The 16,955-nt window shown below is 36.8% G+C and overlaps 1 protein-coding gene and 1 pseudogene across 5 annotated transcripts; both read left to right on the top strand.

Annotated features, from left to right (window-relative positions):
- The first annotated feature begins 1,472 nt into the window (after positions 1–1,472).
- On the top strand, positions 1,473–16,459 carry LOC105178234 (RNA-binding KH domain-containing protein RCF3). 5 transcript variants are annotated; one of them, XM_088884805.1, is made up of 9 exons: positions 4,445–6,440; positions 6,581–6,991; positions 7,080–7,427; positions 9,251–9,676; positions 9,821–10,096; positions 11,027–11,299; positions 11,408–11,490; positions 15,311–15,419; positions 16,020–16,459. In XM_088884805.1, the coding sequence occupies exons 3-9, from the start codon at positions 7,191–7,193 to the stop codon at positions 16,146–16,148; spliced, it is 1,533 nt and encodes a 510-aa protein (XP_088740931.1). In that variant the 5' UTR covers positions 4,445–6,440; positions 6,581–6,991; positions 7,080–7,190; the 3' UTR covers positions 16,149–16,459. The 5 variants fall into 5 exon arrangements, with proteins under 5 accessions (XP_088740929.1, XP_088740930.1, XP_011099964.2 ...); XM_088884803.1 differs by lacking the exons at positions 4,445–6,440; positions 6,581–6,991; positions 7,080–7,427; positions 16,020–16,459 and adding exons at positions 1,473–2,553; positions 14,231–14,300; XM_011101662.3 differs by lacking the exons at positions 4,445–6,440; positions 6,581–6,991; positions 7,080–7,427 and adding an exon at positions 1,475–2,553.
- On the top strand, positions 13,501–14,224 carry LOC148786959 (uncharacterized; annotated as a pseudogene).
- Positions 16,460–16,955: the final 496 nt, after the last annotated feature.

A 16,955-nucleotide genomic window follows, 5' to 3' on the forward strand; every position in this document is an offset into this window, starting at 1 on the left:
CATCCACGTAGGTGGCGGCTGTCGCTACTACAGATATATATTAATTATATACTATATTTTATATATAGTGTATATATAAATATACATAAATAAAAAGGTATATTTAAATTACTTAAAATCTAGACCGTTTATTTTTTATAATTAAAGATCAATGATTGTTATAAGAAGGGTATAACGGTCAATTCAACAAAATTTAGGCCGTTATGGCTTATCTAATGGAAGGGGAAAGTATGCAGTATTTTGAAAAACACACAATTTTTTGCTTATTTCTTTAATACGGGAGGTTTTTAGCTAAATTTTAAAAACACATGAAAATTTTATATAATTTATCCTATATATATAAAAACTAATATATATATATATATTTGTATATATGTCCCCCACCAATTCTTTTTCCTTCTCCACTCCTCCACCTACCCACTTTCCTTCTTCACCCCCATCCTCCACCACCCTTTTTTCTTCTTCTCTCCACCACCACCTTCATTTCTATCTTTTCAACCTTCCATATCCTTCTTCTTCCCCCTCCCCCCCCCCCCCCACCCCTTTCCTTCTTCCCCCATCGTTACCAACTTTCTTTCCTATTTCTCCATTCGCCGTTCGATCCGCGACTCCGCTATCAGTCACCAGTTTGACCCGTGATGCCATATTCTTTCTCTTTTCTTTTTCTTTTTCTTCTTGTTTTTTTTTTTTCAAATAAAAATTAATTTTGATGCCGGAGTTTGATAGAGTCGCACGAGGTTTGACCATCCGGTACTAATACACATACTCGGACCAGTCTCAGGTCCGGTTTCACTAATCCGATTTTAAAAAATATTGAATTCTTAACATGAACACAATGGGAGTAACTTATAGAACTCTTTATGATGGCGCGTACATTTGTATCTCATCATATGAGATATTGTTTATTTTAATTTTATATAAGTCTTACGATTTTATTTTGAAAAAATGACAGTACGAAGAGGAGTTTTTGAAACCACTTAAACTTATTATTTACAATTAATATAAGGACATTAATATAAGAACGCATTCCACATCTTTTATGCAGGAGTTTGTGTGCTTTATAATAGGAAAGACTCTGTTACCTAGTGAGGCATATTTTTCATACTAAACTTATATAAAATTAAATTGAATAATACTTCACAAAATAAGACATAAAAAATTATAGCACGTCACGTCACAAAAAATGAAATAAGCCTTTGAATATCATTTGAATATGCAACACATTATTATTAAACATTTTATATTATACATAAATATAATATTAATTTCTATTTTCTCTTTACGTCCTCAAATAATATTACTTTAAAATAGAAAAATATTCACAAAATTGTCTTTTAATAAAGTAATATAAATGAAATATCTGATTCTCTATTATTAAATTTGAAATTCTTATGTAATAGTAAAATTACACAAATTTCTAAATTTTGTAATTCCCGCATAAAACTCACAACAAATCAAAATGAATCTTAAGTTTTCCTTTTTTCCTTTGCTATATTTCAAAATGAATCTTGAAATTGGGATGCAGAGAGGTTTTATGTCAGTCCACCCGAGTCCCAACTGAAGCAACTCACTGTTCTGTTCAATGAGATTCTTTTCTTCTATGGTAAGCCTTCTCAGGAATTAATCGCTCCATCAACCATCCAAACACAATGGAAATTGTCTGATTCAACATCCAAACATCTCGAAATCAAAGATCATGTAGCCGTACCCTCTCCTTCCTCCCGCGGCCGGAGACGCCACCTTCGACCGGCCGAACAACGCCGCTGCCACCACCACCACCACCATTCAAGTTCACCCATCGTAGAATTGCATATACTTCTACAGTTGCATCGTCATTCCGCTGGGAGAAAAAGGGTCTTAGTGGAAATGGAAGACACTGATTTTGTTTCTCAGAAATTGACCAAATCGGAAACAACCCAGCAGATAAAAAACCACCCCAGCTCATCCGCCCGAGGCGGTGGTTCCAAGAATACTAGAAAGCACCACCCAACTCCCCCCGCCGCAGGAGAAGGCGGTTCCAGCAATACTAGAAAGCCCCACCCAGCTCCCCCCGCCGCAGGACAAGTGGCGTTCCGCCTGCTATGCCACGACCACAGTGCCGGCGGTGTGATCGGGAGCTCGGGCTCCATAATTAAGCATCTTGAAACTCTAACGGGATCGAAAATACGGTTCGAGGAGCGCACTCCAAACTGTCATGAGCGCGTGATCAATATCGTGGGCGATGCTGTGGTGGAAAGGAAGATATCTGTGGGAAGAAGCGAAAAATATGAAATGGTGGATGTGTCAAAAGCGCAGGAGGGTTTGATGAGAGTTTTCGAGAGGGTTTTGGAGGTAGAAGGTAATGGGGGAAACAATGAAAATGAGGATAATGAGAAGAATAGTAATGGGTTAATTAGTTGTCGTTTGTTAGCTCCAACGGGTCAAATTGGGGCCCTGATAGGAAAAAGAGGGAAGATTGTTGATGGGATTCGGAAGAGCTCGGGGGCAAAGATTCGGGTTTTGAAGGAGGAGCAGATTCCTGCTTGTGCAAGCCCCGAAGAGGAGCTGATTCAGGTAATTATTATTAAGCTGTTGGAATCTTGATAATCTAAGGATGTCATAACTGTTGAGCATTTTTGACTGATGTTGGCCTCTGGGTTATGGTTGCTTAATGCAATTCATTCGCACATTATTTTTAAGCATAGTGTTGTGTGAATGTGGTTTTTGAGAAAGTGGATTCATTTTCAAATGATTGCAGAACTGGTTTCTTTATATAGGAAAAAAAGAAAACTTTCAAAGTTCATGTGAAATGTAAGAGAAACTGAATAAATGGTTGGATTGTCCACTTGATCTTAATTGTAGGTTTCCTGTTTTGTTGAATAAGTTGGTTTATTAAGTATGTGTTGTGGATTGAAGTGAACTATCTTGACTTTGAGTTTTGGTTATAACTGAACTGGATAGATTCACTTGTGACAAAAACTTGATTGCTAATATGTTTACAGGCTGCTACCAAGTGTATTAACTATCAAGTAGTATGGAAATATTGTTCTCATGAGGATTGAATGAGTATTAGCTATCAAGTAGTATGGAAATATTGTTCTCATGAGGATTTAATGAGTATTAGCTATCAAGTAGTATGGAAATATCGTTCTCACAAGGATTTAACGAAATAAGTACCAAAACAACGACTAATCCTGATTACTTGTATGGTCAAAATTTGAGAACAAATTATTACTACTACGAGAAATTAATAGAAAATTTGAAATATGTGTAGTTAGAGAAAATTCAATAATTATTGAAATGTTAAGTTTATAGTCGGCCTAATTCAAATAAATTTTAAATTTACAAATTAATGCAGCAAACTATTTATTTTCATAACCTGAGGTTTTCCCAAGATAAACCGATACATTTCTCAAACCATACCAAACTTATTATCTAAGAATTAATGGATGTCTCTCATCTAATTCTCAAGAGAATAATGCAAACCTATTGACTCAGATGAGTCATGCCTATGTATCTCTACATCTCATTCAATCCGCCCTAAGAATTACCCTGTCCATTATGTATAATTTATTCTCAATTCATCCACACAATTTAAATCTCAAGAGGTGATCAAGCTCTTAAGTTGTAAATAAACACGATAAATCATTGTTTCGGTTAGGCTTCCCAAAGTGTTAGCAAATTGAAGCTTAGTTTATAATGTGAAAAGTAAATCTAAGGAAAGAAAAAAATTAAGAAAACTCATTGGGAAGTAATCTAGCTTAAAAAATTGAGATTATGAGTTGCTCCATCGCCATTTTGTTTGTCAGAGTTTTAGATAAGTGAAGAGACAAACAGAAGACGAACATTTACATGGTTTGGTCATCCACCTCCGAAGTTTCATCTTCCTCAACTCAAGTTTCTTCTGGTGCTAGTTCTAATGGAGGACCAGATCCTGCTAAACTCATCACAGGACACAAATTGAACTTGAATTGAAAAAATATTCAATGGTCCCATTAGTTATGATGTTCATATGCAGTCAAGGAAAAGATTATTATCTCACTAGTATAGCCAGTAAATCAAGGAGACTCAAATTACAAGACATGGAATCAATTCGAATACTAATGAAGTTGGAGAAAACTTTATTAAGATCTGGGAAGTTGCAAAGGAGACATACTCTGACAATGAAGACACAACAGAGGCATTTGAGATTGAAGGAGTCCTCCATGATTTCCTTCAAGGGCACCTGTATCACCCAATATTTTAGTCGTTTGACTAGATATTGGCAACAGCCCCATGTATGAAACAACCAAGTGGGAGTATCCACTTGTGTAATTTGACTTGGCAACAACCCCATGTATGAAACAACCAAGTGGGCGTATCCACTTGTGTTGTTTGACTAGTTATTAGGAACAAATATGTTGAAAAAATGTTAATCTACAAGTTTCGCTTAGGACTCGACAAAAACTTAGATGAAGTTCGTGGTCGAATTTTAGCCATCAACCCCTGCCAAACTTGTGGGACATGGCTGAAGTCCAATGTGAAGAAATTCGGAGAAAGATTATGTTGGGTTCTGGAATTCAATTACTAACTTGAGGAACACATAGCAACAAATTCGAAAAGGGAAGACCTTGGTGGGACAGCTGTAATAACACTGGTCACACGCAAGAGACCTGCTGGGAAGTTCATGGGAAATCTGTTGATTGGAAACCAAAAAACAAGCCAGAGTCTCGTGGAAATTACACTGCAGCAGAACATGTCATTTTAGCAGGGAATAATTGGAAATCCTTCAAAAGCTGATAGCACATGTCCAACAAACTTCCATTTCTCCAAACAACACCTACAACACCTATAGCAGCATTTGTGGCTTAGAAAAGTAGTTTCCTACGTGCACTTAAAGTTAGAGAAGTGGACATAAAAAATTCATGGATAGTCGATTCTGTAGCCTCTGACCACATGACGTGATGTATCTCTTATGAAAAACCTTATACCTTGCCCTGCAAATAACAATGTTCGAATTGCCGATGGTTCCATTGCAAAGGTTTTAGGTACAGGTTCTGTTGCAATTTCAGAGAATCTCACTCTTGGATCAGTTTTATTGGTCCCCAACTTGGATTGCAACCTTTTGTCTGTTAGCCATCTCACTCGGGACAAGAACTGTGTTACTAAGGTCTTCCCACATCATTGTGTTTTTAATGATTTCAATTCGGGACAGATGATCGGCGGTGTGTTGAGTTGCATTATGGTCTCTGCATGTTTACTGTGGCCAAATCCTTTAAAAGAGAGAGAACCTCAGAGGAAAGTTGAATAAAAACAGTCCTTTCCTGTCCTTAGTTCTAATAAAGATAGAGATATTATGTTATGCGCTATCGGTTAGGTCATCCTAATTTCTTATAACTCAAAAAATTTCTTTCCATCATTATTCAATAAAACTTGCTTTTATATTCAATGTGACACCCATCAAATGTCTACGCATATTTGCAACTCTTATCCAGTTCAAGGATACAAGGAGTCACATCCTTTTTCATTGATTCTATTGATATTTGGGGACCATCCAAAATTAAAAGGGTGACTGGGGCTAGATGGATTTTGTCATTTGTAGATGATTATTCTCGTTTGTCTCGGAATTCCTCATGAAAATTCAAAAATTGTATGGTTCAAACTCAATTCAATGCCAACATCCAAATTCTATGCACTGGTAATGCCCGGGATTATTTTAATTCTTTTCTTGGTGAATATCTTAGCCAAGAAGGCATAGTACCTCAAAGTTCTTGTCCAAACACTCAACAAACTGGGTTACAGAAAGAAAAACAGACATTTGTTAGAGGTTACCTGTGCTCTCATGATCTCTCCTCACATCCAAAAATATTTTTGGGGAAGCTCTCCTGACCGCTGCTTATTTAATTAATAGAATGCCTTCTTGATCCTCAAGTTTCGAACTCCATGTCAAGTCCTTTTCAGATCCTACCCTGCTACCCGTCTTATTTCATCTATTCCACTGAAGGTTTTAGGTGCTATTGCTTTGTTCATGTTCCTCATCAATATCGACGTAATTGGATCCCAAAGCCATAAAATGTAAATTTCTCGGTTATGCTCCAGATCAGAAGGGATATAAATGTTATTCTCCTCAAGCAAAGAGATCCTATCACTCAATGGCTGTTACATTTTTGGAAAAATTAACCATATTACTCCAAAACTGACATTCGGGGGGAGAGTGAATCTTCAAAACATCGTTTTGGGAGAATGGGGTTGTGACTGAGACTCTTGTTTCACTGGTCGTTATACCACTACCAGGCTTCGATACCTCTGTCATTGAAAGTCCACCTAATTCAGATCCCCATACTGTTCCTTCGATGATCAACAACAGAGAGCTTATTGTCTACTCTAGAAGGAACAAGACTCAGGGACATGTAGAAGAAAGAGTGCAACGAGATATCGACTATGAAGCTGACCAAGTTCAACTCTAAAAGAGACACAACCAGGTATCAATGTTGTTAACTCTGATGACTTAGAGAATCTTGATTTGCCAGGAAATTTGGTTATTTGCAATGCCACTGTGTTTATACCTTGTTTGTAAAATTTTCTCTTTCCAGTAAGAGATCCATTGTTATTGTGTATGTAGATGCTAGCATCATAAGAGGAGACTACGAAGAGGAGATTGGAAACCTCAACAACTTTTTGGTGCATGAATCGAGGTTAAAGGTTTAAGAAATTTGAAATACTTCCTTTCTGATGGAGATTGTAAGATCGAGAAATAGCATTGTGGTTTCTCAGCGCAAGTATATACTTGAATTGTTGAAAGAAATTGGGATGCTTGGATACAAACCGACACATACTCCGGAGGAAATTGTGACCAAAGATGAAAGAAAAGTAAACAATGTTCTAGCTGACAAAGGAGATACCAGAGATTGGTTGGAAGACTTATCTACCTCACACACACCAGACTAAGCATTAGTTTTGCTGTTAGCTTAGCGAGTCAATTCATGAATAACCCCACTGAAGAACACATGAACCATCTACATCATATTTCGAGGTATCTAAAGAAAACACCTGGGAAGGGTTTTACTTAGAAAACACTAAGAAAAGGACCATTGAAGTATTCACTGATGCTGATTGGGCAGGATCTACCATAGACCATGGATCAACTTCAGGGTATTGCACTTATGTATGGCGAAACTTAGTCACTTGGAGCAGCAAGAAACAGCAGTGGTAGCCCGCAGCAGAGCCGTGGTATGTGCGAAAGCATGTGGTTGAAGCAGATACTTCTTGAAATCAAAGTTCCTATCGATGATCCTATCAACACGTGGTGCGACAGCCACACTGCTATAAGCATTGCTAAAAACCCCGTTCACCATGACAGAACAAAAAATGTCAAGGCTCACCAACAGCGCTCTGTATTTGGCCCCTGGGTCACGACTTATCCTGTTTGCGTTTCTTGCGGCGTTTTTCTGATAGTCCATGAGCTGCAGGTTATCTTGGCATGTCAAACTTTTGTGGAGCTCTTTTCTTGGAAAACACTTACCTTCAAGATCTTTTTCATTAAGGAACTCTTTTGCTTCCAGTTTCACATCTATTTTGTAAAAGAATATTAAAATACCATTTAAGCTACAAAGACAAGCATTATATCGCCAAAACTGAAGAAATTGTTAGAAAATAAGTCGCATAAATTCGTTCTATCACCTGTTGTTTCGGTCATATCAATTTTGGTATTCGATGTTTTTGAAATTGATGTTTTGGACCCTTCCGACAAAAGACCGTAGAAAACTAACAGTTGAACCCTTTTGGAGAGAGATTTAGGTGGGAAATTTAATTCCCATCCACTAGAACTGATAGCAGACAAGCAGGGAAGAGGGAAAGAGCATGGCACTTTCTTGGAATGAAAAGCAAAGAAACAGGAAAAAGCAAGTAGAAAATGCAGTCCATCTTTCACAAACTTGAGTGCAACTTCCTCCAATGAGAATGTTTACCATGGATAAGATGTATTATGTGTGTGGAATAGAGCTTCTATTGAAGAAACCATAGAAATATCGTACTGTTGTGTAAGCTTCAATCCAGATTGCCTTCTCCTTCTCATGATTGTTCATGCACTTTGATTGAGCCAAACCACCAAAATTCGGACAAATCTGAACGAGCTACAATGTGATAGCTTTCGGAATTAGGTGATTGTTCCCATGGATGAAATCTATTGAGTTTGGAATAGAGTGTCCATTGAACAAGCCAATAAATTATCGTGTTATGGTGTAAGCTTCGACCTATCTTGCCTTCTCCTTACCATGCTGGCAATCTTAACTAGCTACAATATGATATTTTGGGAATTAGGGTTCAAACGGATGTAATTGAGGATTAGAGTCTATTTTGTGAAGAAAAAGAAAAATTTGGGATTTAGGGTTTTAGGGAGAGAAAATTAGGGATTTTTATCTTTGACTGTCCATGGATGATTTATGAAGCCCTAGTCCCCTTTTCAAGGCTGATCAGGTAACTTGACATGTGAAGAGCCGTTAGCTTTGGCAATCGTTTAACGGAAGGGACCAAAACTGAATTGCAAAATCATTGCATACCAAAACTGATATGACATGGACAATGGGCACCAAAATTGAATTAGGGACATTTTCTGGTTACCAAAGTGAATTTATCCCTAACTGAAAAATACATTTTTTTGTAATGTATTTGAGTCAAAATCATGGCTTGATATTTCTTGTTTCCTGATATGCCCCCATCCATCTCCCTTTATCCTGTATTTTGTGTTTTTATGATTTTGTTTTCCAACTCCTCCGGACCTCCGGTTCTTGTTTGGAATGTTTTAGTTGCATGGTTCAAATTTTAAAATCAATTGCCAAAACTAAGTAGTAGGGGGATATTGTGAGGTATAAACCAAGCAAGAATTTGGACCTCAAGATCATGAAACTTGTGGAATAAGATTTAACCTGCTAAGGACAATAACATATAACTGTTATTGTACTCGAGCAATCATATTTTTGTTGCTCTCATGCCCAAGTGATTGTTGCAAATGTGTGGGAACTGTTGACTGATGGTTTCTAGTACATGCTTGTCATTGGAATGATGCTTTCTAAAATTTACCTGTGCTTGTTAGGATTCTTAGCTGCATATGGAAATGTAATATAAATTCAAATAGGAAGAACTCTGTTCGTGGTGGTGAAATATGAATTGAGTTTGTATGATCAGACTGAGTCAATGTTTTCAACACTCCAGTTTGGGATATTTGCATCTTTATCTAAAAGAAATTTCATTTTCAACTTCTTGTGGATCTAAGATTATCTTAGTTCTGTGGCAGATTATGGGTAGTGTTGTGGCTGTAAAGAGAGCAATGCTTGCTGTTTCTAGTCGTCTTCAGGATCAAACCCTTGGGGAAAGAGCCCCTGGCCATATGTCGTCTAATAAGGCGTCATGCATTTTACAGGCAGACTCTAGTCCAGAACATAGTCCTAACTCGCCGTCTGTTTTGGAGAGTGTTGTTGAGCACCACTCTGTTGTACATTCTTTATCAGCGGATGTCAACAGAACTCTTCATCTAGATGAAGATAGTTCCCTGAGAAAAGTGGTTTTTAAGTTTCTATGTCCTAATAGTATGGCAGGCGGCGTGATTGGAAAGGGTGCAAATATCGTTAAGTTTCTGGAGAAAGAAACTGGGGCTTCCATAAAGTTTGCATCACCAGTGTCTAGGTCAAAGGAGCGTGTTGCCATTATTTCTTCTTTGGAGGTTGACCATTCTGTTGTTAAATTTCTGTTCTATAGATGATGAAGCTACCCTTTTCTCTGTATTGTCTCTTGTCTGGTCACATGAAAGATCCTGCCAATCTCATTTCCAACAGCCCCTTGTAAGTTCTTGACATCTTCTTTGCAGAATCCAGATCCATTGTACTCTCCAGCACAAATTGCTGCTGTTCGTGTTTTTTCCAGATGCATAGAAGTTGGCCTTGACAAGGGGGTATTATCAAGCTTAGGTAATAAGGAGAATGTGGTGGCAAGAATTCTTGTTGCATCAGATCAGGCTGGCTGCTTATTGGATGAAGGTGGAAGGATTGCTTCAGATATAAGTATCACATCAGGTGTTGACATACAATTAATGAGAGCAGATCTTCTTCCAAATCGTGCTGGAGCAGACGATAATGTGGTTCAGGTCTGAGCTTGAACTGCACTGTTTCTTTTTCTTTCTTCTACTCGCTCTAGCACTTCACTTCCGAGATGAACCCACGCTGATTTTTCTGCTGTATTTTTTTCATTTTTATCAACTTCTGCACCAAAAGGATTCTTGAATTCCAGCAACTGAGTGAATTAGTAAGTAATGATATATTTGTTTGCCTAACTCAATGGCTAGGCCTCTTCCTATTTCTAGTATCGGTGAGCTTTGAGAGAGCTGGATTGTGGTTGATTGTTCTTAGATGTTTAACTAATGCTATGTTTACTCTATGGATTTTGGTGATGAAACAATAAGGTAAACCTTTTCCTTAGTTCTGAGATACAGTTGTTAATTTAGTTAATATACATCAAGAAAGTGTGTACTATGGATATTTAATTTGTCTCTAAAGAAAACGTTTTAACAATTTTTGCTTTTTCCCGTCTTTTCTCGGTTACACTCTAAATCCATATGAAGTGCCAATAAGTTTAACTAGAGAAGATCCCTATTCATGGTAGCTTTTAGAAGTTCAATCACCTAATTATGGCAGACTTGTCCAGAGAAAGTTTATATTTGATGATACTCCAGAAAGAAGTATCGACATTTATACAAATAGACATATAACTAGGTCCAATTTTGCCTGCCCCTTGGAGTTGATTTTTATCATCGTCAAAGCCACATTTGATGACAGTCATACAAACCAAATGTTTCACGTTTGTTCAATTACAGATCTTATTTTGTTTCATAGTTTTGTTATGTAAGACTGAAAGAAATCAAGAGTTGCCCTCTGGGATGGATTAAGCAGCCTAAATTAAGAACTAATGTTTCATTAGGTTACAAATGCAATCACCTTGCCGTCTTACATGTTGTAGACAGACGGGGTTTGCTCTAGTGCTCTGCTTTATCTTAATTTGCATAAGCTTTCTTTAACAGATTACGGGTAACTATGAAAATGTTAAGAGCGCTCTATTTCAAGTTACTGGAAGACTCAGGCAGAACCTCTTTTCTGGAGCTGTACCAAAAGGAGCAGACTGGACGCATGGTTCATACTCGGCTATTCCTAGCAGCAGCCCTGATGGTAGAGATGCAGGTTCTTCGGCTCAACTGGTACAATTGTCAAGACTTTCTTATATTCGTCAACTGGATCACCTTGGGTTTGTACAGAAGTCAACCAGTTCTTACCAACCTGGATCGCAGTTGGGACAGGTAAGTTTTCTTTTAATATTGCTTATGCAATCCTTAGTATTTTTCTCCATTCATCTGAGCTACTTTATAAGAAGAATGTCAGTATTCTGAATGGTTTCACGTTCACAGGCAAATAGCATAAATAGTATCCCAAAACCTGTAGATGGTGCTCATGGCTCGACAACTTTTCCAAGTGGGCTTAAGCAGGAAAGGTATGTATACTCTGTATACATTTGTTGTTCCCATTCTGTTTTAGTTGTAAGTTCATCTTCAGAATGAAGCAGTTATGTTGGTTCTGTTATTGATTTCAGAACTTGTTATCTTCTTGTTCTACTTATGACTATCCATGTGTAATCTATGTTGTAATGTTGTTTCCGTATTTAAAAAGGAACTTTCAATTTACCATAGTTCGTATATGTATCATCAAGTTAATGTTATAACTGAATATGTGCCAAAATTTCTTAAGTCTGTACTCCACATAACTTTGATGAAGGTTGTTTTTTCTTTTTCCCCTTTTCTTTTTTCTTTTGGGTTTCAAATTCTTTATAATATTCCCAAGTAAGCGACTCACGTTGATATCTGTTTGCGCTTATACCATTGTGATTGGAGGTAGACCTATCCAGAGAATTTATCAAGAAAGAGAAGAGAGTGCCATTTTTTTTTTTCAAATTAACTGTTGAAGAACAGGAAATTATTACTAGGTGATCCTATATTGGCATGGTTGGTATGTAGGAATGAGCATTCCCAAGTTCATTTCTAAATATACGCTCGGTATAAATTAATATTAGGAATGGTCATTCCCATAGGAATGCCTATTCCTACAAGTATGGGAATAGCCATTCCTTATCTCCCCCATGGTTTTAGCTATTCCCAATACATTATTATTTTTATATTGCTAAATAACATTTAATAAAATTTACATTTACAAGATTTTGTAATCACAAAAATCATATATTATTTTAAATATAATAAATATAAATAAATATTTAAATAGTATATAACACGAATACTTTAACTTTTTAACTATTTTATATATATAATATACATAGTAACATACATATATGTATTTTAACCAATATTTACTATAAGTATAAAATATTATATTCAATTTATGTAATATTCTTGATATTTGTTCTTTTTTAATAAGTATGATTATTTTTTTGGTAAATAATAAGTATTTATTGGATATCTAATACATGAAAACATTCAAATATATATATATAGTAAATTTATATTTAATTTAATATTGTAAAGTAATATTTCTTATGTAACAAAATTTGTGTGTTTGTTTTTTTTCCTTCAAATTTGTTACTATGTACCAAACATATAAACAAGTGATTCGAAATTCTTTTTATTCAATTTCTTTATTATACCAAACATAGGAATGCTATATTAAAGCTATTCCATTCCTACCTTTATTCCATTTCTAAGTTCATTCCATTCCCGCCCCAATCCAGTCATGCCCTATGTGTAATAGGAATGATTTTAGGGGTGATCGTAGCGATTTGATTGATTCTATTTCTTACTTTAAGCTCTCTTTGTATTTATAAATAGATGTATACATTGAATTACAAAACATACATGAATATCGCTTTCCATCTTGTCTCTACATGGTACCACAGCAATTTTGCCTGTGACCTATGAGCTATATTAGATGATCCTTGGGTGCTCAAGTGTGCAATCCTTCTCGTTTCTGCCGCGGAGTGCAGAAGTTTCCATTAGAGTAAGCCTTGGTGTCCTTAAATGACCTCTAAGTGTCACCACTAGTCCAGATAGCAGCGCAGCGTTGAGATCGGCGATCCCCAAGAATTCCGTCGCCATCCGACTAGCTTGTGAGAGCTCGTGTGATGTTGCGTTGACCTCAGGTCACCTCCTTTGGTGTCGCCCCAATGAGACCGACCTATATATCTGTGGTCAGTTTGTTGATTGCTAAGGTTTTAGACTGTGGATACTTCTTGGTTCTGACTTGCATTCTTTAAAGCCTTCTGTTGTCCGTATTAGTAGTTTTACGTGATTCAGGTTGTTTTCTTTTCGATCAGTTACGAACGAAAGACTGATTATGATTGATGTAGCATTAATGATGTCCACAATAACTGAACATAAGCTGATTGGTCCTAATTATTTGGATTGGCGTATCACTGTTACAATCTATTGAAGAAGCATTTCTAAAGATCATCTCATTGATGGACCCCCCAACTGATAAGTCTCGCCAAGAATGGCTCATGGTTGATGCTAGATTGTTTCTACAAATCGGAAAATCCCATTGCCTCTGAGATCGTTGGTTTGATTAATCAATGTGAGTATGTCGAAGAACTAATGGAATATTTAGAATTTATGTACTCTGGAAAGGGAAATATTTCTCAAATTTACAAAGTGTGCAAGGGATTTACAACAACATGATCAGTCTCTTCAGGATTATTTTATGAATTTTAAGAAAATTTATGAGGAATTTGAATATGTTGTTACCTCTTAGTACTGATGTTAAAGGACAACAGTCTCAATTAGAGCAGATGACTGGTATGGATTTTCTAGCAGGGCTTAAGTCCCAGTTTGATGTTTGCTTAGTCCGCGATTCTTTTCAGTGCTTAAATCTCTTCCTTGCATGAAATCCTACCAAAGTGCTTTGCATGGATACTAGATCTCTTGGTTTTCCTCCACTGTCTAGTGTACTTATTGGTCATAACTCTCAGGGAAAAAACAATAGAGGAACAGGTATAGTGAGCCATAGCAATTGAAGCCAAGAGACTGGTTGGGGGTTGGACGGGTTTGTTATTACTGTTATGAACCTAATCATACTAAACGAACTTGCTCAAAATTGAAGAATAAATTAAAGAAGCCACACTCGGCCCATGTTGCCATTATGGTTAGTCCAGTGCACTCTGGAAAGCTCATTACTATTTACGTATAAGACTTTGCTAAGTATACTGAGTGTCAAGACTTATGTCTCTACAGGCTATGTGAAGACAGGAGAGCAACTTGAAGGGGAGTGTTGAAGAAAAGAAAAGTATTACTAAGAGATTATGTATGTATATTAGGAATTATTTTAAGAGTGATTGTAGGGATCTGATTGATTCTATTTTCTAGTTTAGGCTCTCTTTTTGTACATTCAAATAGGTGTGTCCGTCGACTACAAAACATGCATGGAATCCTCTTCCATCTTATCTTACAATAAAACCAGATCTCAAATCAAAGACATCAATGCATTCTCATATACAGGACTCTTTTGAAACAATTATTAGACCAATTTCAAGATTAACCATGATTTATATTGCAATAAAAGATTAATATTTTCTTTAGCACATTTCTCTTTCCTTTCTAAAACTAGACACCAAAAAGGAAAGCTGATAATTTAGGATATTTTCTTTCTGGACGTGGTCATAACTTCCAACTGTCCCTGAAGTTGGGTGCCTCCTGAAGCTGTTTGTTATCGTAAGCACTCTATTGTCTTGGCTGATGGAAAATTGGATGCTTGAATCAAAGAGCTATTCAAATAGACAAACTTGCAGTTCCAAATCTTCGTATTAGATGATCTTTTGATTCTACTTTCTAAAATTGCTAGTATTCTCCTTTTGGATGTCAAATTCAGGTCACCCTCCTTGTTAGTTTCAGCTTATCTAATAATCTGGTAGAGGTATCTCTGACCAATCCAGTCACAGGTGGATTTATGCCAAACTAACTTCCAAGTCATCACTGTTCGAATAAATATTTGTGTTTTAAACAATCAAATATTGGGGGGGGAGGAGGCATATTTGGTATAATTGAAACTGAAACCACGTCTCTATTTCAATGCTTCTCCATGCCTCAACTGAACTTTGATTAGAGAGAGAGGAATGTGTTATCACAGGCTCCGGATTTGTTTGATTGTTGTTGTTCAGTCTTGGATAGGAAAATATAAATGATCATTTGAAACTTCAAGACAATTTTGAATGTCAATCTTTCAGCAAACTGAAACTTAATGGGTTTTTTACTGGATGTACTTCGCACAGAATTTTTCAACTCCTTTTCACTTTGTAATTTCAATGTGTTTTGCAGTAATGTTGGAAACAAGGAACCAAAAGAAACGGTGGAGGTTGTGGTCCCAGGAGAAGTGTTTGGCTTTGTATATGGTGAGAACTGCAGTAACCTGGATCGCTTAAAAGAGGTATACTTCATCTAAACTCATCCTATATTAATGGGACCTACTGACTTATTTATCCAAGATGGACCTCTTTTCCCCTAGCATAATACCTGAAAAATATTATCATGGGCAGAAGCCGGGACAGTAGTAAAGGAGTCTGCCTAGTTCGTCTATAATGCTCTGGAATACTCTCTGTAAAAAGTACTCCCCTGTGCAAATTGACCTTTCTTTATGTATATTCCAGTGGTTCTTTGCAAATCAATATAATGGGTACCCTCAAAGAAGCTAGAAAAGAGTATATTTGTTTGATACAAGCTTCTGAGACGGAAAGAAACATGGTCCTATTTCTAGGCAACAATGTTAATTCTAGCTTAAGATCCAAAGCCTGAGACCTTGAATGATCTTCAGGTTCATGAAGTCCTGCCAATTTGTAGATTTTGCTTCTGGTTGCTTAATGCTTAGTCTCAATGTTCGAGATCAACTCATACATCTAAATCTGGATATATTCTTGACTTCATTGTAGAATATGGGTGAAACCAGTTTCCTGTACTTGGTTTGTTGATCTAGCTCCCATGTTATATTGTCCTGTGCACTCTTCATTTTTCATTTGATTTCTATTGTCAGATATCCGGTGCAACTATCGTGCTGCAAGATCCTTCCCCTGGAGAAAGTAGCGGGAAGGTGATTATATCTGGGACGCCCGGGCGTATCCAGATTGCACAGAGCTTACTTCAAGCTTTCATTTCATTTTAATCACGCTGTGTGATCACTCTAAGGATTAATTTTCCTGTGCCGTAAATAGTCAGCAGTATGCTTCACAACCAGTAACTAAAGTTCAACGCCATGTCGAATGAAGCCTACAGTTAATGTAAGAGTTGAGGTTTTGTTGTCATGGTAGATCAGTGTATTTTCCATGTGAATATCCTTGTCAATATCTGAACAATTCTTAGAATATATACTCTTGATGTATTTCAATTGTAATCATTGTAACTGATTGTGGCAATGTGGATAAAGCTCATCCATCTTCAATACGCAATCTGGTTTGGTCGTTGTTTGCCCTCAAAGTCTCAGAACAATCACAGCTATCTGTCATGGTGAATTTTATGTGGGTTCTATTACATGTTTATTCAACTGTTTGAATACTATAACTATTAGGTCACCATTTATTCACCCGTACCAGTAAAAGAGTAGGACAACCCGGTCTACATTTGTATGTGGGATAAAGTGGAATTGGATGCAGCTAATGGGGAGATTTTCGTAATTTCAATGGACACGTATGGAATCGGATAACCTAACCAACCTACCCTGCATTTATACGAGGTTGGCAATTTTGTTTCAGGCCCACAGAAATGGTGGATTAAGTGGGTTGGTCCATCAATCTGGCCCAAACCCACAATGTGAACGGGTCTTTTGGGAAGAAGCGGGCATGTTACATATTTAAAACAAAACATTTATTGATGCATATACATGAATGGCACTGACAAAGTGTTCGGCTGAGTTTATAAACTTTTCAATATATTTTAAAACTTATTGAATATAGCAAATCATTTGATAATTTCG

This window comes from Sesamum indicum, linkage group LG9 (assembly GCF_026168435.1).
Source record: "Sesamum indicum cultivar Baizhima isolate 11 linkage group LG9, ASM2616843v1, whole genome shotgun sequence".
Classification (NCBI taxonomy): domain Eukaryota; kingdom Viridiplantae; phylum Streptophyta; class Magnoliopsida; order Lamiales; family Pedaliaceae; genus Sesamum; species Sesamum indicum.

Coding starts and splice junctions, on each gene's coding strand:
- LOC105178234 (XM_011101662.3), top strand. CDS start 1,867: ATGGAAGACACTGATTTTGTTTCTCAGAAATTGACCAAATCGGAAACA. Junction 2,554..9,250: donor CCGAAGAGGAGCTGATTCAG/GTAATTATTATT, acceptor GTTCTGTGGCAG/ATTATGGGTAGTGTTGTGGC. Junction 9,677..9,820: donor CCATTATTTCTTCTTTGGAG/GTTGACCATTCT, acceptor TCTTCTTTGCAG/AATCCAGATCCATTGTACTC.